The sequence below is a fragment of the Diceros bicornis genome, chromosome 18 (assembly GCF_020826845.1).
Source record: "Diceros bicornis minor isolate mBicDic1 chromosome 18, mDicBic1.mat.cur, whole genome shotgun sequence".
Taxonomy (NCBI): Eukaryota; Metazoa; Chordata; class Mammalia; order Perissodactyla; family Rhinocerotidae; genus Diceros; species Diceros bicornis.
Window position 1 is genome coordinate 15,796,849 of NC_080757.1, and position 21,406 is coordinate 15,818,254.

Here is a 21,406-nt window from a genome sequence, read left to right on the forward strand (position 1 = left end):
AGCAGCCAAGGGGAGGACCAGAAGGGGTCAGTGCTCTGCCTTTCAGGCCACTGACTGATGCTCTCAGGATAATCGCAGCTTTGGACAAGGCTGTGGTCAACACGGGTCCCTGGAACATCCCACTCACCTTGATAAGAGTCCAGCCTGGACTTTCCTATTTATCCCAGGTTCTCTGGATCCCCAGGGTGCAGGATCCCAATTCCAGGGATCCCCTGAGTCCAGCCCCTCCCCCTTCAGGACACTAAGGCCTAGCCTGTGGGCAGCTTTAGCTCCTGCTGCAGCTGTAAGTTCCAAGGGGGAAAGATTGGCTCCAGCAGAGCAGTGGCTTCTCCCTAGCAGGCACCCCGCCCCTTGGGGCCTTTCCCTAGGCAGAGGTGGGGCTTGTTGTTGCTGGAAGGCCTCCATCCTCTTATCACATTGCCCTGCAGCCTCTGTGCTGAATGAGCTGCCTTGGCCCCAATTAGGAAACCAGGTGATGTCCAGGAAAACTAGACATCAAGGACAGATGTGAGCATGTCCCCCAAGACCCTGCAGTGCAAGACATTGGAGGCTGCCATTCAACATGGGCAGAGAACACCTCCATCTGTCTGTGGGGGTCTCCCTGCTTGAGTTACTCAGCAGTCTGAGTAATTACTGCCTGACAAGAAGGCGGGCACAGTGCACCCCCACATTACACCACGACACCCGCCTACAGTCACCCCCACCCCCTGGCTGGACTCCAAAGCAGCACCCAGCCCTCCTGAGGCCTGAAATAACTCCGCTTCTCACACTCACGCCCAGCTCCAGCCAACTTTGCCTAAGATGCTAAAGTTTGTGGGGCAGGGGGTCATGGGGAGGCGGCTTGGGGAGGTAGAAGGAGGATTAACATACCGATTCAGGCCCACACTTGGGCACTGATCTACTGTGTGGCATTGAGCAAATTATTCAACCTCCCTGGGCCTCAGTTTACTTATGGAGGGCCTCTGCAGCTCTTAGTGTCATCGAGTTTGGCTTTAGTGTCTGCCTGTCAGGGCTCAGGCAGGGTGTAGGGTCAACCTGGTTGAGGCTAAGAGAAAAAATACCTTACCTATTGTTCCTACCCCACGATGGACCAATTGTCTTAATCTTCAGAACAAGGGTACTTTCTCACTTCCAAGCATTTACACATTCTATCTCACTTGGAGTGGCCTTTCCCTTCTCAGCCTGATGAACTCAGCCTTCAAGACCCAACCCAAATGGCACCTCTTCTGTGGAGCCTTCCCTGATGGTCCTTCACCCCTTTACAGAGCCCCGTCCCACACTTTGTATCTCCTGTTACATTCTAAGGTGAGTTTCTTCCCCGATTATACCATGAGCTTCTGGAAGGCCAAGCCTATATCATTAGCTCAAACCTGGAGCCTCAGTGTCATTGAATGCATCTATGAGAGAATGCATGATATTGGCCTTCTTTTTCACCTTCCTGTCATGCCAAGTTTTTCTCCAAGGAATCACACGATTCATTCTCTCACTTCAACTAGATCTCTGCTTAGATGTCACCTGCTCAGAGCAGCTTTCCCTGACCCTCTCACATCAGTTCCAGAACAATACCCTGCTTGCTTTTCTTCCCAGCACGGTCTTATCTGGACTTTCCCCATTTGGTCCCTATTAGATTGTAAACTCCACAAAAGCAGGGACCTTGTCTTTTTCATTGGCTGAATCCCCAGGAATAGTAGTGGCCCACACATGGTAGACCCTTAATAAATGTGTGTTGAATAAGTGACAGCCCACTCTTTTTTCTCTCCCAGGACCCCTCTTCTCCCAGGCCAGTAGGGGGTGCTGGCCTCCACCCAGGAGCTCCTGCCTGAACCTTCTCTACGCTCAGCCCAGCTGGCCCCCTGCGGGACCTGCTTTCTAGGCGGTGCCTCCCCCATTTTCCACGAAGCCCCGTGGGGGGTCTGTGTAGACCCAGGGCGATCAGAGTCCCCCGCTAGGCCGAGATAGCCCACCTGAGCCCCACATTCGTCCTTCCCTCTCTCTAGGATTTGCGACTGGGCCTCCCCGAATGCTTGCTGCGAGGTCTAGACCAGCCTAGGGGCGCGCCACACCTCCACTCAAAAGAATAGTGTCCTAGGACGCGGGATGGGAGGCGGCTGGGTCCACTAGAGCTGTCCTGGGCAGGGAGGAGCCGTCGAGCCTCCGAGGAGGAAGCGGAGCCGGCGGGAGAGGAGATGGGCAAGGGTGCGGACTTGTGATGGGGGAACTCTGGGCGGCGATCCTCCCCAGCCGGTCGGCAGAGCGCACGCTTCCAGCCGCCTCTCTCGGTGACCTCCAGCCGCGAAGGGCGAGCGGGCGGGGGTTGGGCTGCGGGTGCGAGCTCCGGGAAGCCCACGGGGCCCGGGAGGGGCTTTCGAGTGGACCGACGACCGGTCCGGGGGCTGGGGCAGGTACTTGGACGGACGCGGGCCGAGGATTGTCCCCGGGGGCGGGGGCAGCGAAAACACCTTAGGAGGCGGCGCCACGCGGCTGAGCGCCGCTGTCCTGGGAATAGGACTGCGCTCGGCACCGCGAGCTGAGAGCACTTTCATAAATTTTGTATGGGAGGCGCTCCGTGAGCGGGGGCGGGGAGCGGAGCGAGAAGGAGGGAGCTAGGGAGGGAAGGAGGGAGGGAGGAGGAGAGGTGAGGGAAGCCGGGGGGGGGGGGGGGGGGGAGGAGGAAGGGAGGCGCCCCGCTCCGCGGATCGCTCGGTCCTGCAAACGCGCGCCGGGCGCTTTCCCCGGAGGTCGGCGGTGCGTGCGAGCGCCCTTTAAGCAGCAGCCTTGGCGGCGGCGGCCCGAGGCGGCGAAGAGGAGGGGGCCGCGGCCGGGGGGCGGCGTCCCCCCTCAAAATCGCCTGCAAAGTGCTCGGGGCTGCAGAACCAGGCCGCCGGCTCCGAGGAGCAAGCCGCTCGCTCCGGGGCTGAGAGCGCGCGGGGGTCTGTCGGGCAGCGCCGCGGTTGCTGGTGGGCGCCGGTGCCCTCGGCGCGGGGCTCGGGCTCACCATGCCCCTGCGGGGCCAGGCCGCCGGGCACAAGCGGATCCCGGGCTTGCCCCCGCCTCGACGCGCTCGGATTAGCTGCAGCCGGCGCCCAAGAATTTGAATCTGAACCCCGGGAGGGAGTGCGTCTAGGCCGACCTCGGAGTGGCAGCCCCGCGGCCAACATGCTTCGCAAAGGTGAGTTGGAGCCGCGGGGGCAAGTTGGAGTTGGATGCGCACCAGGCGGAGCCGCGAGCCCGGGAGCCGCCCGAGAGTTGCCCGGCGCCGGGGCTCCGGGTCCGGCAAGCAGCCGCTGGTGGGCTGGCGGGCTTTGCGGGGACGCACCTGCCGAGGGGTTGCTGCTGGAGCTCAGCCCCCGTCGGTGGCCGGTTGCGAGACAGGGGATTTGCTCCATGGATCAAGCGGCCAGGCCTAGGGTTCTGGTTCGGCGAGGTCATTTCGGGACCACAGTGAGCTGCCGGTGATAGAAGGGGAGCCGGCCTCCTGGGACCTTTGCTTTGCCATTATAAAGTTTTGCACTTGCAGGCTCTATCCCCTGCGCGGGCACATGCCGCCAGCTTCAGCCGCTCTGGCGGGGCCGGATCCAACCCGCGCTCCAGTGCAGGCAGCGGCCAGTCACCGCGCGGCCCCGGCGCTCACTGCGCGCCCTAGCTTCCCAGACGGGGCCTGGACGCAGGCACCTTCCCTGCTTTGGTCCCCAGGGACGGGCTCTGGGCATCCAGCGGCCGAGGGCTGGTGGCTAGCGCCTGATGTCCGGTTCTTCAAACTTTCCTTATGCCTGTAGCGGAGGGATGAGAAGGCAGAGGCCGTGCCGGCAGCGTGTGCGGCCCGTACCAGGCTCAACTTGAAGAGAGCTGGCTCCGCGACCACCTCACCACGACCCCCCCCCCCGCGGCAGCCCGGCCCATTGCCGAAAGCTGCAAAGTTGGCGCGGGCGCTGGGGAAGTCCCGCCGCGCCCCCACGTGGCTGCCGCGCGGGGAGCGGTCCCCAGGGCCCAAGGAGGGCAGGTGACCACGTCGTGAGTCCGCGGGCTCCGCTACCCGCTGCTCTGGCCTCGGCGTCTACCTCTCCCCTCCCAGGTCCGGGCGGGCTGCGGCGCCCCGCCAGAACCCCCTCGTCTTTGGCCCCGGCCGGGCGGCCGGCGAGCTGCGGCGCCTGCGGCTGGTTGTCGGGGCCCTGCGGGAGCCGGCTGAGGCGGGAGCTCAGGTAGCGGAGGGGCCTGATCCCCGCGCTCGGCGCTCCAGCCTTAATCCGCCCCTGTTTCCATGGCAACAGACCGAGGTGTCGTAAGCACAGGATTCTGACCTCACAGTAGGATGGGGAAGGAGAAAACGGGCAGGGGGAGGTGGCAGAGGAGGAGAAAGCGAAGCCCTGAGATGGGCGGAGAGGAGCAGATCTGGAGGTGATGGAAGATACCCCATAAGCAGACTGGACAGGTGGGTGAAGAAACCACACCTTCGCTGGGAGCAGTAAAGGCTGTGTGGTGGTCCCGGCTCGCTCAGGCCGACCGAGGTTCCTTGGTTGCCCCATCGTGTCAATAGTCACAAACTTATGTGTGACTTGTGCCTCCACATGGGTCAGTACAGGGCAGGGAAACGCTGACTGACTTTCACTGTGGTGTGGGAAGTCTCTGCGGCTGTTTGGAGAAACCGTCACTGATAGACTCCAGTTCCTTTTCCCTGCAGAAAGGGACTAAAAGTCCTCTCAGCAACCAGCGGTGCTGGCCTGTGTGTCTCTGCCCAGAGAGGGTGCTTTTTGCAGAGCTGAGCACAGGCCCAGGTCTGAGAAGCTTGGGCCTGGAGCATGCAAACTTGCCCCCATGGGGAAGGCTTCCCAGGCGGTTTTAAAAGGCTGCCATCTCTGGGCTGCAGGTCTGTGATGGAGATAATAGAGAGAAACTGACATCTCATTTCCCTTTTGGTCTTTTGTCTTTTGGCAGTTTACGGTTAAAAATGAGCCACGAAGCAACCCACACATTTTATATATGGTTTAGGTGCCCAGGGAGGCTTGAGCAGCCTCCAGGAGCCTTTCTCTCCCATCCTTGCTAGCCAGAAGCCCGGCTCCAGATTAGCTCAGTGCATTGTGGGGGCCGCTCCCTGGGGGAGGCTCTCTTACCTTGCTCAAGAGGTGGCCACTGGAGGCTTGGCGGTCACGTGTATTTGCCACTTGGGCTATTTTTCCCTTCCTGCATGGCTTGGTTGGTGGGAGAGGTTCTAAAAGAGGTTTCCACCTGAATTGGCCCGAGGGAAACAGAGCAGCCCTTTGCTGGGCTGGGCTCGGCTGGGGTGGCCTGGAGCCTGCTGCTGGGACATTGTGTGGGCGAAGGACTTTTGTTTTGGTCCTTTTCTGGGCAATTTTCTCTCTCTGCCCGTGATCCCGATCCCTAGGACTTTCTTTTGCACACACATACAGGACACTCAGCTTCTCTGTGTGGATTCTAGGTGTGTGCCCAGAGCCAAAGGAATGCCTGAGGCTAATGCCAAGGGAGGTGGCCATCCGAGTGTCTGCTTCTTGAGTTGTTCCCAAAGGCTCTAAGCAAAAATGTTGCAGGATGGGTTCAGATAGTTGTCGCAGTTTCCGTTTGTCAGATGCAGAGCCCTGCATGGCATCCTGGCCCTGAGGGAGTTTCGTAGTTTAATTATGATTTGGAAAAGGGTTTGAAAGATGAAGAAAGAGTAGCCCTCCCTAGATCCTGGGGGGAGAGGGGAAGGGGAAGAGCCCCTTACTTTCCCGCAAAGGGTAAGGCTCGTGGTTTTGACAATGGAGTGCTTTGTGGAGTAAGGAGGCTCAGCGGTCTGAAGCCCAAGAGGACGAAGAAGGCGGGAGTAGGCAGTGGACCATGAGGGTCGTCTTTCTGATTTCTGGTTGTCCTATTACAGTGAGTGGGGTGCTGTCCTCTGGCAGGACTTTATAGGAACTGGCAATGCTGCCTTGCGTCTCTTAATGAGCAGACTCTACTAGCCACAGCCTCACCTCTGAACCAGAACAGCCCCGAGTCCTTGGTGGATCTTGCTGCTGACAGTGCTGGTAGCTGAAGGCCTCTGCAGCTGCCCTGCCTGCTCGTCCATCTCCTAGCCTACTCCAGCAGAACCAGGGATATAAAAAGCAAGCCTCTGGACAGAGATGAGAGGCAAGCAGGCAAGCGAGGCCCGGAGCCACCCAGCATCATCCAGGAAGGAAGGGCAGCCTGCTGGGGGGTTTGCTTTGCCAGAAGTGGCCTGCTTAAGGTCAGGATCTATGGTTTTAATTTTTAGAGCTGTAAAAACAGAATGCAAATCAACAGCCTCTGGGCTAATACAGAAGCTTTCCGTAAAGTTTTTGTCTTGTTAAGCAAGGAAATAGAGTGCCAAATAGGCTTTGTTAAGTGGCAGTCTAATTAATAATTTAAAATCTTGTAGCTGTCTTTCATTAGAATTTATCTGTACATCAACCACAAAATCAGTCAAACACACTCATTTATAAGTTAATGCCATCCCTGAATAATTCAGCAAGAGCTAGATTAAGGCCTGCAATCCAGTAACGATGCATTTTGGTTTCCATAGCCAGATGGGCTGGCCTGGTGGCTGGATTGGGTCTCCTATATGGGAAGAAGAGAAAACAGAGGGAGGAAGGGGCCATGGGGTTGTCAGGTGCCTGGTTGACTTGAATCCACAGGTTCCCTAGGTAATCTGAGAGTCTCCATGTGGCCAAGTGTGAGCAGGCTCCATCTCTTGGAGCTACTGGTAACGTGGCCCTCTTTAGCTCCCATGACGAGGGGAGGAGAAGAGAGTTCCATGGACAGCCAAGACACTCTTCTTTCTGCTGCGGAGGAAGTGTAGAGGGGAAATACAAGAGCCCTGCTGGAGAGAGTTGAGATATGAGGTTTTGTAGCCCAGATCCAGTGCAGAAGTAGAATTTCAGTCTTCCCAGCCCAGTTCTGTCCCACTGAAGGAATGCAGCCTGGTGGAACCAGTGTCACCAAAACAGCTCCTTTAATTGGGAGCTTCTGGATTTCTTCTTACCTTAAAGCTCCTGGTCCTTATGCCAAAAAAGAAAGGCGAAGAGGAGGAATTTTAGGGGAGTACCAGGACGCCCCAACAGAGGGAGAGGCAGAGTGAGTTGCTAAATAAAGCCCATGAATGCATTTTCTCACCAGTAGCCAGAATAAAAGCGAGGAAAGCAGTGCACTGTTCCCCTTGCGAGCTCAGACAACGTGGAGAATATGTTTTGGTTCGGTTGCTATCATGCCAACACGGGGCCGATTCCTTACTGCAGTTTTTAGGTCCACTTTCTACAGGGATACTGTTCAGGACCCAAACTCCCAGCCCGGCCACACTGGCTCCTCCACTGCAGGAACGCATCCCAGAGTTTTCGGTCTGTTTCAGGCCGCCAACCCTGAGCCTTCTGGAGGGTTAAACGGCTCTGTTTATGGAGACCAGGTGGATAACTGGAGCAGACAGTAGACTTGACGCCAGGAGAGGTTCCTGGCCAAGTTTGAAGAGAGGAAGTCTTGTTAGGAAAAGGAAAAGGCAGGTGAAAGTGTGAGTGTTTGCCCCCTGACTGTGGCAGAGTTGACAGCAGATGAGACCAAGGAGGGAGGCTTGTGGGGTGAATCCAACACCAAGCTCTGGCCACGTCTTTGGAGTCAGGACCTGAAAAAGGACAGAGCAGCAGTTCACTTGCTGGAGATGAGAAGGAGGGGGCAGGCATCGTGAAGGATGTCAAGAACGGATCTGTTTGTTACCATCTGCAGTGAAGTAGTGGTTAAGGTTAAAGCAGAGAGTAGATGACAGGGAGGGAACAGATGGCCGACGAAGCAAAATAGCTGGCAAAACGGGAACAGAGCCTCCAGGGACGGCAGAAGGCAGGACCTCCACGCACAGTGCCGGAAGCAGCCCTTTCCTCGGGGTGCACTGGCCAGGCCACCTTGAGTAAAAGTGAGTCAGAGAGAGGAGTGGGGCAGGGACCCCAGGGTGAGGGCTTCCTCAAGGCCTGGGAGAAGACCTAGGGAGACGTCAGCTCCAAGGCTAGGGGGCCCAGGAGCAGGGACCTCCTTAGATGTCATTGAATTGGGGAGAGGAGACACAGCTGACTTGGTGTCCATCACTAGAACAAGGTGAAGCCACCTCAGGTCTCAGCATGCCTGGCTGAGCCTGCTGGGAGGAAGTATGGATGCTGGCTGGAAGCAGGGGCAGCAGGGAATGGACCATTCTTCCCAACTTGCCATGGATCCACTTACGCCAGTCCCTGTCCACGTGCTACGATAGCTGCTTATAAATACTGAGGAGCTGGCTAAGTGTACTCTGTGCCTTCTCTCATGTGATCTCCCCCACCACCCTGCGAGATCAGCCTGTGCTTGTCCCTCTATACAGATAAGGAAACTGAGGCGCAGACAAATGAAGTCCCTTGCCCAGGGTCATCCAGTGGCACATTGTTGAGTCAGGATGTAATCCCACCATGCTCTTTCCTTTGCTCTCTTCACCTCTGAGCTCCACTGTCTCACATGCCCATCTGCCTTGATTTATATGACAGTTGCTTTGCAGGGTGCTGGGCACTGCTGAATCATGTGTATCTGGCTACAGAGCTCCCTGGTAGTTCCCATGCACTCCCTTTCTGGTGTTCCTCCAGGAGCATCTCTGGCTGGGATCTGGGACTTCTGGGACCCTGAGCTGCTGTCTCGCGTGTCCTCGTCTGCCCTGCCCCTCTTTGTGTCTGGGCAGACACACCCCTCCCCTACTGTCTCCTGCTCTGGTTTCTTTATCGCAGACGGAGATTGAGACAGTGGGCCAGCTCTATCCTGCCTGCTTTCATGCCCTTGAGAAAGGCCAGGTCCTGGTTTATTTGGGGGCTGGGCCCTCCCCATAGGTTTCTCTCCCTGGCTCCCCTTCCAGGCTGACCTGGTGGACTTGCAGGCACAGCCACACCCCAGACTGGTCAGTGGTTGGCTGGGGGCAACAGCCCCAGCACACACCAGCCCAGGTGGGTGGCAGTTGTCAGGCTGGATGAGACAGGCCCCTCCACCTGTACCTGCCATTTCTCCCCTGGAGTGCTCCCTCACTTCTGTGGGGCATTCTATGGCCCAGCCCTTGTGTGTTAGCTGGATGGTAACTGCAGAACTCAGAGCTGGCCTCCAGAAAGGGCATCTTCTGCCCGCTTCCAGCCATGGTCGAGTTCCAGAGGGGCCAATTCTTCCTGTAGTTTGGAAAAGAAAGATAAAGTAAGGCAGACAGTCTAGCTGATCTCGGGGTGTAGAAGAGCAGACTCCCACCTCTGAGCAAGGAGCTCCCTTCCACTGCGGTGAGGCGGGGTGTCTATATAACAGATACGGCAGGTGGGTAACTCAGAGCCTATGATTACTGTCTAATCAGTCAGCGAAGTTGGGATCCGAAACCGCAAACAGCCCCTGCTATCTGATTCAGAAGAGTCACTCTGGAGGCCTCTGTGCTGGCACAGCAAGAGGGTTGGCACAATACAGTGTGTATCTGTGTGTGTGTGTGTGTGTGTGTGTGTGTGTGTGTGTGTGGGCAGAAACACACCTGGTGAGCATGCAACAGGCTCCAGGAGTGTGCGTGCCAGAGATCCGCTGTTGCAGTGTGGAGCACCCCAAGGGCATGAGCCTACACCAGCACCCACACCCTGGGTCCGCTAGCATGGCGTTGGCGCCATGGACGGCAGGTTGGTGAGCCACTCGGTGGGGGACCCATAGGAGTGGGCAGGCCAGCGCTATGTGCACCACATGTTGGGAACAAAGCTTGGTGAGCGGGGTTGTGGCTTGCCCAAGCAGGGGTGGGTGGGCACGACTCATCGCATGTCTAACAGGGGACAGACCACTGCAGCCCCCAGAGATGGGGCCTCTTGGCAGCTTTCTGGGCTGATTCCCAGGGGCAGTGGCTCCGTGGTTGGGGTGGGTCTGCAGGAAATTGAGCGAAAGTCTTCCCCAAGTCAGGTGAAAAGCTGGGCTCCCAACTCTCAGCCCACTGAGGTGGCATGAAAGTTTGCTTCTGTCTCCAAAATTGTCCTAGCAGAGTTTACCATCGCTCTCTGGGCATCTGAGCCAACACATAGGGAAGGGGGCCTTTACATATGCTCATCGAGAGAGATTCATGAGGCCCTAGGGGGAAGATTGGCATTCTTCTTACGATGATTTATTTACAGGGCGATTAGATGATGGGGATGTGGAGGCTAAGGTGCCTCCATTAGTGAGAAGCACACAAGGCAGGAAGCCTTGCTCTGCATTTGACATTTAGTGGGGCAACTCCTACCAGGGAGCTGCTTTTTCTTTTAGAAGGTTTTGCCTTTAATGTTCTATTCATGGGCTTATCTGAGCAGGCTGGGAGAAGGAAGCAGCATGTGGGTGGTGGGCTTCGGGGCTGAGGCCAGCCAGCCTTGGGGGAGGCAGGGTCCAGGGAGGTCACTCAGTGGCCGGTGTGGAGCAGCCTGGGCAGGCCGGATGGTGGAGGAAAGCGCTCTGCTCCTCCTGCCTCGTTGGCATGTGCTGCATGCGGCATGCCGCGTGGTGTTTACTCTCCTGTCTGTCTCTGTCTTCGCTGGCCGCCAGGCTGTGCCTCTGACAGCAGCCCTGTGCGACCCCGGCCTTGGCCTGGCCACAGCCCTTTTCCTCCTGGGGACTGTGGGGCTGTGGGAAGAACACCAGAGTTGGAGTCCCAGGGCTGCATTGGGTTCGTCTCTGTGGCTGACTCACTAGTGCCCTGGGCACGTTTCCTCCTCTCTGGGTCTCAGTTTCCCCATCAGTAATATGACTAGATTGATGGTTTTTCAGATGTCTTTCAGTAGTAGAACAGTTTCTTCAAATGATATCCAGTGTCAGAGCCCAGAATATAAAACAGATAAGCGCAGGTGGCCCTGGTCAGAGTGGGGGTAAGGGGCCTCCTCCTCTGGCCTCACTGCCACCCTGGCAGCCCCTCGAGTTTGGAGACTGGGGAATGCCCTGTGGTCCCTCCTAGCAAGACAGTGCGCGCGGGAATGCCCCGGGGTGTGCTGTGTGCTGTGTGCACGCAAAGGACATTGCACTGTTGGCAGGGCCTGGGGCTGGAGCTCTCTCTTCTGCAGTGGGGGTGGGTTGTTTGCTCCTCTCGTTTTGGACCTGTTGTGACCACTTAGCTCTCGGGAAGGAGTCATCTACCCTTAGAGTCTCCTTGCCCTCACCTGCCTCTCACTCCTCAACCTGGACTTCCTGCTGTCTCCTCTGTCACTCCACTGTCACTGCTCTGGCTTGATGTTGACCTTAACCAGACATTTTCCTTGTCTCACTCGACCTTCTGGTGGCATTTGACTCTGTCGCCATCGTTCCCCTTGGCTGCCCTGGTCTTTCTCCTACTTCTGTGGCTGCTCCTTCTCAGCCTTCTTGGCCAGCCTCACCACCTCTTGCCATCCCTTGAAGGTGGCGCCTCCCCGGGCATTGCCCTGGGCTCTCTCTCACTCCACACTCAGCTCTGGGGGCTTCAGCATGCTCATGGCTGCAGTGCCCATTTGATGACTCCCCCCACGTCCCATCTCCAGCCGAGATGTTGCTTCTCATGTCCAGAGCCATCCATCTAGCTGAGTCCCCAGATACCTCCACTGGCAACCACACGGGTCCTTCAAATCTGACTTGTGTAAAACTGTGCTCCTGCTTCTACCCTGAGCTCACAGAAGACTCACTCCTTCCCCATTCCCCCATCTCAGTTTCGGCATCCCAGGGACTCTCAGCCCAAGAACCGGACCCACGGATGACCCCCCTCACCCCACTCCTCCCCATTAGTCCCCCACGGATGACCCCCCTCACCCCACTCCTCCCCATTAGTCCGTTATGAAGTGCTGCCCGTTCTCCCTGGACGTCCTTCACACCTCCTCCTCTCCCCGCCTCCACCCTGGCCCAGGCCTCCATCTGCTCCCTGGCAGTATCAGCACCCTCCCTGCCTCTACTTTTTATTTTTTTTATTTTTTTTAATTTTTTCCCCCAAAGCCCCAGTAGATAGTTGTATGTCATAGCTGCACATCCTTCTAGTTGCTGTATGTGGGACACGGCCTCAGCATGGCCAGAGAAGCAGGGTGTTGGTGTGCGCCCGGGATCTGAACCTGGGCCGCCAGCAGCAGAGCGCGCACACTTAACCGCTAAGCCACGGGGCCGGCCCCCCCCCCGCCTCTACTCTTGCTTTCGCCCAATCCAGGCTTTACATCGTGGCCAGATTCTGCAATGCCACATGATCTCATTCCTCCTTTGCTTCAAAACCTTCAGTGATTCCTTTTTCTTCAGGGCATTGTCCAGACTTCACAGCGTGGCAGTCAAGTCCTTCCTCCTTGCCCCACCTGCAGCTCCACCATCTCCTCTCCCCACTTTGAACTCTTGAGGTCTAAGTCTAATGAACTTCTCTCAATTCTTTGACTGAATCATGCTCTCTCTCATTTCTAAGGATTTGCACAAGCAGCTCAGACTGCCTAGAACAGTCTTTGCTGCCTCTTCCCCTTCACTCCTATCCTTCAGGACTCAACTTACACATCACTTCCTCTGGGAAATCTTGCACCTCCCTAGACTAGGGGAGGGGTGCTGGATGTCCCATAATACCCTCTACTTCCCGGTCATCGTACTCAACCTATTTTGCTGCCATTACTTTTTTATTATCTGCCTTCCTCACTGATTGGTGAGTTCCATGAGGAGACTGGTTACTCTTTAAACCCTGCCCCTCCACATCCACTCTCCACCCTTCACCCTGCTCTCTGTCCCAGGAGGTGGACCTGTCCAACTTCAATCATGGGCTCCCACGCCCTCTTGCTTCCAGATGGGTTCAACCAATGGTGAGTCTCGATGGGCTCTCCGTATCCCTGCACCTTCACCCAAAGGTCCTCCCAGAAGTACAGCCTGAGACAAGGATTCAAGTACAAGCCGTTTATTTGGGAGGCATCCTAGGAAATGCCAGTAGGCGAGTGGGGAAGGGAGACAGAGAAGGGGAAAAGCCAGTGATGGGCACATTGAGCAAGTTACCGCTGTGGGTAACCAGAACTTAGTCCCACTGGGGAACTTGGGGATGCAGCCTGGAACACGCACCTCAAAGTTATCTCACCCAAAGGGGAGAAAGCTGGGGTATTTATACACAACTCCTATCCCTCATTGGCTGAGTATTGTTCCTGGGGAAGAATTAATTCCCTGGCACTTTTGGCCTGCTCTATGGATGAGCAAAGCCAGCTCCACTGCTAGAGAAAGCCCTCAGGCAAAGAAAGGCAGGCTCTGGCACTTGGAAGTCAGGCTGGTATGTGCTGAAATGGTAAAAGCAGGGGATGCAGGCAGGCCCTCACCGCATATGCTACACAGCTCCTGCCAGCGGATCTCAGCAGCTCTGTCTCCAGGTTCAGTAAGAGCTCTCTCCCATCATTCAGCCTGGGGGTGGTGGTGGTAAAGGACATTATCTCTTGGGGTTTCCCTACCCCCTATTCTCACTTTTATTATGTACTCCTCAAATTACTCAATCTCAGAGTGCGTTTTGTTTCCTACCAGGACCCAACTAAAGCAGCATCCTGTATAAAATAAAATATAGTACATAGTGACATTGGGTAAATAGTGTTGAATCAATAACTGATGTCGTATCTTTCTGAGTTGATTGGAAATGTTGATTGAATGATTGTACACATAAGTTGGAACCCTAGAAACTTAGTACCAAAACCTAATTTTTAAATTGTTCTGTAACTGTGAGAAAAATTAAATCGTGATAACCTAGGGCTTAAAAAAAAGAAAGAAACTTAGTACCAGGAACCAGGAGGAAACAGATTTTTTTCTCTTTTTAGTGAGGATGTAGAAAGGAGTCTCGCAGTTTTTTCTGTGCAATGCCTCCTTAAAAGCAGAAAAGGCAGGTCACGGTAGCCCCCAGTTGCAGATGCGGACACTGAGGCTCAGAGAGGCTACATAACTCGTCTAGGGCACAGTGCTGCTGCCACCTCACCCCAGCCCAGCTCTGTTCCTCCATGGGCCCAGGAAGTTGGGAGGCAGAAAACTGGCCGACAGGACCACAGATGATGTCCAGCAGGGCAGGAGCTCTGTTGGGAAAAGAAACAGCACTCTCATTCGGAAAAGTTTAGGGTTGTACTTGGCAGATTTTTATGGAACAAAATTTTCACTCTTGATTCCGTGGCAAATGAAAACCTCTCGTGGACACTTTGGGCTTCAGAGATCTGAAATGTTTAAATGAGGCTGGACTGAACACGAGGAGACGAAATTGCCGGGTGAAGCTGAGCTCAGGTGGTGCCGGGGTGAGAAGATTCTGCCTCTTTTGTCTTCTCTCCCATCTGTGAAAATGACTTGTCACTTTGAACTGCTTCCTCTCCTCGCGGGGCGGGCTCCCGTGTGGCTGCCTGGGCCTGCGGTTGAAACAGAACTCTCTGAGCAGAGGGAGAGAGGCTGGGGCGGTTCACAGGGCCGCGCTCGGGAGAACGCCAAAGGGGAAATTTTACCACCAAATCGTGCTGCGGCCATTGGGCCCAGGGCTGCCTCCAGGTAGCTGTGGTTATCATCTTCCTGTAATTGGCCCACTGCCCCTAGTGGGCTGGTATTTCTACCTTCAATGGACAAATTTCGTTTTAGGGATTCGAGGTAGCTCATTGGAAATGGGGGATTATTGCAAGGAGATGCATGACCTGGACTCCAGAAGCCTCCAGAAAAAGGGGTGACTGTGGGAAGTGGCAGCCTTTCTGTGGTCCCTCTCATGGCCTCTCCTTCCACCCAGCCCAGCTGCTCCTGCACCTGCCCCACTGTGTGCACCCATGACTTCTCACCTTGCACAAGGCCCAAAATGGCCACCCAGGCCTGCTTGCTCTTCAGGACAGCCTTTCACCCCCTCCTCCCACCGCTGATTGCCCCACTTTGTTGGTATTCCCAGCTGCATTTCCCAGAAGGAAGACCCAGTTGAGCTAGCCATGTTTTTTCCATGTCAGACCATGTTATAGATCACGGTCACCTATGGATTGTCTATTCATGGATGAGCTGGCCACCTTTTATCCTGTCAGCCAAGAGGGCTATGGGAGGGCTCTCTCCATTTGACAAACATTGAAGAACTATTGAGTGCTTGCCTTCTGCTGGCTTGGCCCTGAGGATGAAGCAATGAATAAAAACCAAGTCCCCTGTTCTTGTGGAGCTTACATTCTGGTGGGAGAACAGATAACAAATGACTGACTATATTTTGTCAGGTGGGGTAGGTGCTTAGAAGAAAATTAACTAGAGAGCCGTTATTTTAGAGAGATTGGCTGGGAAGTCTTTCTGATAAGGTGACATTTGAACAGAGGCCTAAGTGAAGTGAGGGACGGCTCTCTGCAGCTATCAGAGCTGCTTCTGCTTGGGAAGAGCTCGCCAGACAGTGAGAACAGCATGTGCAAAGGCCCTGAGGCGGGAGTGTGCTTGATACAATGGCTGGCTGCCTCTGGGGCTGGGGCTGTGGGCAGAGCAGGCATTCTGAGGTACAGCCCATGGAGTAGTTTCAAGTTATTTTGGAGAGGGCCAGAGCTTGGGGTCAGCCCCGAGTCCATCAGCCACTTGGCTGGGGGAGGAGCCAAAGAACAGACCAAAGCAACACTGTGGTGGGGTGGGGGAGGGGGAAAGGAGTGGTGGGTCTGGAGGCCCCCCTTCCCATTGGGGTCAGGCACCTCTCCTCTTCTGCTGTTAATGTGGCCCAGGCTGCAGCCTGAATACAAGGTCAGAGATCAGTTCCCACACGCCATTTCTTTTTACTCGAAAGCATGAAACTTAGTTCTGTGTACGGTCTCGTCTTTTTCACCCACTGCCTCGTTTATACATCAGCCTTTTCTCCCCAGAATAAATTTTTCGAACTTCTCAAATAGTGCATACACATGGCAGAAAACATTGGAAAACTACAGATTGGCAAAAAGAAGAAAATCACTATAATCTCACAACCCAAAGAGTGGGAAAGCTCATCTCTCTCAGGGCATCTGGTGCATTCGGTGCATCTTTCTACGCTGCTTTCCCACATTCATGCAAATATGCCCTGTCTTGTTGAATTAACTGTACATCTCAAACACCTTTCTAGTTGGTAATTCTAAACCTGTTTCAATGGCTGCAAATATCCGTCGTATGACTGCCAGTCCCCTCAGGTGTACACGGAGGCTGTTTCCAGCTTTTTGCTGTTAGAGACCATGCCACAGCCAACCCCTGTGGACACGCCCGGCCCACGTGCTATGTGGGCTTCTGGGCGGGGGCAGGAGAGAAGGGTGAGAGGTCAAGGCCTTCACAGGGAGCCGGCTAGGTGGAAGCCATCGTGGGAGCTTGGTGACACCCCTTACATAGGTGGGTTTGAGACTACCCCCAGCAGCAGCCAGACAGACCCGAAGCCTCCTTATTTGGAGAGGAGGAGGGTGTGTGTGTGTTGGGACCGTGAACATGGCCTAGGTCTCCAGTGAAGCAGGCTGCGGGTGCACCAGAGGGGGAAGATGTACAAAGGCATTCGTTTTCCTTGGGGCTGGGGCGGCTTGTGGCATCAAACACTCCTGAGGATGGAGTATGAGGAAGAGCACGCTTCTGATTTGGACCAGGGCATTTGTGTGATTTTGACAGATTTGTAGGCTCCTTGGTGCTAGAAGGGACCTTATAGCTCAGTTGAGAAAACTGCAGCCCAGGGAGCTGCAGTGGCTCTTCCAACATCACGCAGCATTAGGAGCAGTCAGCTGATGTATTCCGTAGGATGTCCAAGGCACGCTGGCTGGTCACATTGGTAACAGGCCCCTTCTCTGTCCAGGACCCCATCCCCATCCTCTCCCTGCACCTCTCCCCCAGCGGAGCCCACATCAGTGGCCTCTCTAGCTGTGCTAGTGGCTGTCCTTACCCGGTGGAGGCTTTCGCCCACACGAGGAGAGGGTCTGGTAGAGAGGGCTCGTTCCAGGGGTCAGTGGCCAAGCCTTTCACCTCCAAGTGGGTTGGTTAAGTGTGCAAGATCTGGCCAGACCCAGGTTCAAGTCCTGGGAATGACCTTGTTTCTCTGAACTTGAGTTTCTCCGAACTTGAGTTTCTCCATCTATAAAACGGGGCTAATAATATAATAGGAGTACATGTTTTGTAGAGTTATGAAGATTAAATGAGCTGATGCTGATAAAGTTCTTGCACTTTACTGTGACCCAGAACAGGAGCTCAGTGAATGCTACCCTCAATATTAGTGGTAATGGTGGTAACTTCCTGTGCCCTCCTTCCTGCAGGCCAGACCTGACTGCCTTATGTAGTGTTGCCTCTCCGTGTCCAGGGCTGAGTCCGGGGGAGTGGTCAAACTGAGTCAGGCCAGCCCTGGCCAGGGGCAGGAGTCTCAGGACCAGAGCGGATGAGTCACCTTGGGCAGAGGCGAGGAGGAGGACTGGCTCTGTCCTGACGCTCTGCCCCTTCCACCCAGGGCCAGGGTGTCCCATAAGGCAATGCGGGGGGGGAGCAGTGGAAAGCATCCCCAAGTGGTTTTCACTGGCTTAGAAAAGTGAGATGAAGTTGAAGGCCTCCCCAGAAAACTGGCTCATCCACCAACCGCTGGCCCACAGCTCTGACCTCTACTCAGCTGCCTCATCCTTCTCTCCAGAACAGTCTCTCCCTGATCGGAAAGGAAAACCCAGTGCCTCTGTCTCTTGGCCTGTGAAACGGACATTGCTTCTTGCCTGGTTCCTCTCAAACTCATTTCTGGTCTGCTCGGGTTTTCCTGCTGCCTCCATTTATGGAGCGAAGCGGGCGAGAGCAAGGTCTGTGGAGCTAGACAGGTGGGACTCAGGGCCCTGTTCTGCCACTTACCAGCTGCCTGACCTTGGGCAACTGCTTTCATTCTTTAGGCCTCAGTTTTGTCATCTGAAAAGCGGGAGAAATGCCACCTTCCTCTTGGGGTTCTGCGAATTTGTGACAAAATGGATGTAAAGTGCCTTCCTGGCATGTAGCAAAGCCTCAGTGAGTTGTTGGTGCTGTTCTGTCTTCATCATCCTTATCTATTATTCAACAGCCATGTACTAACCTACCGAGGCCTACTGTGTGCCAAGCTCTGTGGGGACTCCCAGTACCAAAATGAATGCCACAGCCCTTTTCTCAGTGGCCCTGCCTCCCCAGCTTTTTCCTTATTGTAGATCACTGCTTTGCTCGAGGCCCCACTTTCCCCTGTTACAAGATCCACTACAAAAGAGGCTTGAGTGTTACCTGCCTGCAGGACCCTTGCAGGAGGCCTCCGCATCTTTGCACCAAGTTGACGACCTGCCCCCTTTTCGACAGGCTGATACAATCATGGGAGGAGAAGGGTGTGTCCAGGGATCTGGCAATGGCCCTGGGAGAAGCCCTCAGAAGCCTGGGGCAAGAGCTGTCACCTCCCCTAAGAAGGAAGGGGGAATGGATCACCACTCCCTTGAAAAGAGCAGCGACCTGAGGATGGCTTTACTGGTGGAGGGTTTGTCCTGAGAGAGCAGCGGGGACAGAGAAACAGCTGGGGATACATGCCCGCTGCGGGCCCAGCCTGTGCAGCCCAAAAGGGGGACACAGACCCTTCCCGCCCCACCCCCACCCTCCTCTGAGATGCCGTCTGGGCTCCTCCCTGTACCTGGGGTCTGAGGCTCCCTGGCCGCAGGCTCTGCTCGCCTCTCTAGTGCCCAGCTCTTCCGCCCCGCTGGGAACTGGCCAGGGCGTTTGTGCTAACAAGCTAGCCACATTACAATCTCAACAGAATTAACAAAAAAAAGAGATAGAGAAAAGGGAAAGAAAAGAAATAGTCCTTGCACAAATGCCGCTGCAGAGTCTGCCAGGACCTAAGATCTGGTACTATCTATTTTTTAATAATTGAGGGTAATAAATATGTATTTCTTTCTCCTCACCCCCCTATCCTCCGCAGCTTGTCAGCTCCCTGCGTCTCTCCTCTGATCAGACCAAGTCTTCCCCAAGCAAAAAAAAAAAATCCTTTAAGCAAAAGGGATTAAAGCCTTGAAAGTAGGTCTGCCTGAGCTCTCCCCCACCCCCTCCCTTCCCTTTCCCCAGGGTTGGTGGAGAGAGGCCCCTCAGGGGAGCTAGGGACAGGGGTGGGAGGGGGCTGGCCTGATCTATCCAGTCCCTGTGGGGGCCTCAGGAGTGGAGGTCCTCCCTCCCTGCAGCCATCCAGTTCTGGTTCCGGGCTCACCTGGGGGAGGCAGCCCAGCCCAGCGAGCCCAGCCCTCCACTGGCCCCTGAGGAGAGGCTAACCTGAGAGCGAGGGTCCCCCAGTCCCCCACAATACAGGACATAGGAAGGAGGGCTTTGGTCTCAGACAGTCCCAGCTTGGCTTTGCAACCTGGCTTGTGCTTCAGGGGCCTGTGTGGCTGACCTTGGAGTAAGCACCTGAACCTCAGTTTCTCCATCTGTAAAATGGGAATATAGACTACCAACCTCACAGAGCATCAGATAAACTAAAGATAGCCCAGTGCCAGGCACATGGTAAATACAAAATAAATGAAATAAACAATAATAAATTATTGTTATTTAAATCCGGTTCTTCTAAGACATAGAGGGCAGTCTGTAACTTCCTCATCCCGTGGCCTCCACAGATCCTAAGGGCCTGTCAGGCACACCTCTTTTTCATGCCACGTTCCCAACACCCTGTGAAGAGGAGGTTGAACCTGGGGCTAGGTGGTGGGGTTAGCAGCCTTACCCAAGGTTGGTGGACCAGTAGGTGATGGAACTGAAACTCAAAGTAGGACTGGCATCCCTCCCCCACTTCCTGTCCTGACACCCTTCCCTCCATCCCACAAGACTTCCTAACAGGGCACCCCATATCCCCGACTCTGGGCCCAGGAACCAACCCAGGGAAGGCCTGGCTTGGCCAGGAAGGGAGTGCCTGGGGCAGTCGAGGCCGCTGCTTGGCAGCCTCGCCTCCCCCGCCGCTCCCGGCATCTGCCAGCCTCTGCAGTTCTGCTGAGGCAGCAGCCCTGACCCAAATGGGCCTCCCTCCCTCTGAGGTGGGCACATGCATGCAGGGCTGGCTGCAGGTGGCCGGCCCTGTGCCCCCGCACCCACCCAGGCCCAGAGCCCCTGCCCTGTCCCAGCGGTCAGTGCCTGGCCACATGGCCTCTAGGGCCCTGCTGCCCACCCCTGAGGACAGACCTGCCCTGGCTGCTCTGGGCCCGAGGCGGGAGAGGAGAGGCACGGTCGTGGCCGGAGGGCAGGAAAAGCAGGGAGGGAGGTGGCTATTTATAGCCGGCTTTGCTTTTGTTCCTTTTCCAGCAATGCTTCTCTTTAAATAGGAGCAGGGCTGGAGGCTGCAGCTCTTCCCCAGCGGCCTGTAGTCACTGCGCATGCGTGTGTGCCTGTGTGTGTGTGTGTGTGTGTGTGTGTGTGTGTGTGTGTGTGTGTAAGGGGACACACATGTCTAGGGATGGGGTGAGGGTGGACACTTAAGTGCACATGTGCAGGGATGGGATGAGGGGATGGTCAGCTCTGTGTGCGTGTATACACCAACATGTACGAGGGGAGATGGGTGTTCTTTGTGTGCGAATGTGTGTGTGCCAGCATATACACATACATGTATAGGGATGGCGCAGTTCTTAGTGTGTGTGTGTGTTTATATTAGTGGGCACACACATGACAGTGGGTGGGGTAGCCCCTTCGTAGTTGATGTGTGTGTGTACGTGGGCATATGTACACAAAAATATGTCGGGTGGGCAAGTATGTGTGTGCCTCCATGTGTAGACTGTGACATGAGTAGCTCTTTAGGGTGAGTGTAATGGCATTGTTGGAGTAGTCCCTGCTGTGTGTGTGTGTGTGAGCACGTGTCACAGTGTACATGCCAGTAGAGGGACTGGAAGGGCATGGCAGCTCTTACTGTGCGTGTACCAGACTTTGCACCCCCTGAGGGCAGGGGCCCTGTCTATTCTGTACTCTGCCCCCCACAGCACCTGTGCCCTGGGCCGGTGGATGGATGACAAGGGGTGGTGAGTGTGTGTGCCCGTGTAGAAGGACTCCAGGGTCCTCTCTGGCTGCCATAGGATCATCCAACCCGCCGGCCCAGCGGGCGTTTTTAGAGCACTCCCAGAGCCCCTGCTCCTGTCCCTTTGAGGCGGAGACCGCTCGCGTTTCCGTTTCTCCGTTTCTCTACCGCCGAGGCCCGCCAGGCGGCTGGGCAGAGCGGACCAGGGCATTGGCGCCGCGCCTTCTTGGGTAGAAAAGCGCGAGCAGATGTGGGGCAGGCCAGTGAGGAAGCGCCCGGGCTTTGGGGGCGGCCCTGCGTGCCGCCGAATCTGGCCCCGCATCCATCCTCCTGTGCCTCGATGTCCCGTCTGTAAAATGGGAGAGTGGAGCCCTCTCAGGGCTGCTGTCGGGATCAGATGAGGTCGCACTAGTGAGATCGCACAGCTGGGGTCGCGGGGAGGCCCGACGGGCGGGAGGGAGCGGGGTGAGCAGAGGGCATCAGCGCGCTAACCCAGATCTGTCAGCGCGCCCCGGGCGGGCGCAGAGGTCCCGGCCC

The 21,406-nt window shown here is 55.8% G+C and overlaps 1 protein-coding gene across 1 annotated transcript in view; it reads left to right on the top strand.

The window, feature by feature from the left end:
- Window positions 1–2,675: 2,675 nt before the first annotated feature.
- RTN4RL1 (reticulon 4 receptor like 1) overlaps window positions 2,676–21,406 on the top strand; it is a 68,823-nt gene continuing 50,092 nt past the window's right edge. The window contains exon 1 of the mRNA XM_058560108.1: window positions 2,676–3,169. Coding sequence (XP_058416091.1) covers window positions 3,157–3,169 — 13 coding nt within the window. The 5' untranslated portion in view covers window positions 2,676–3,156. The remainder of the gene's footprint in view (window positions 3,170–21,406) is intronic.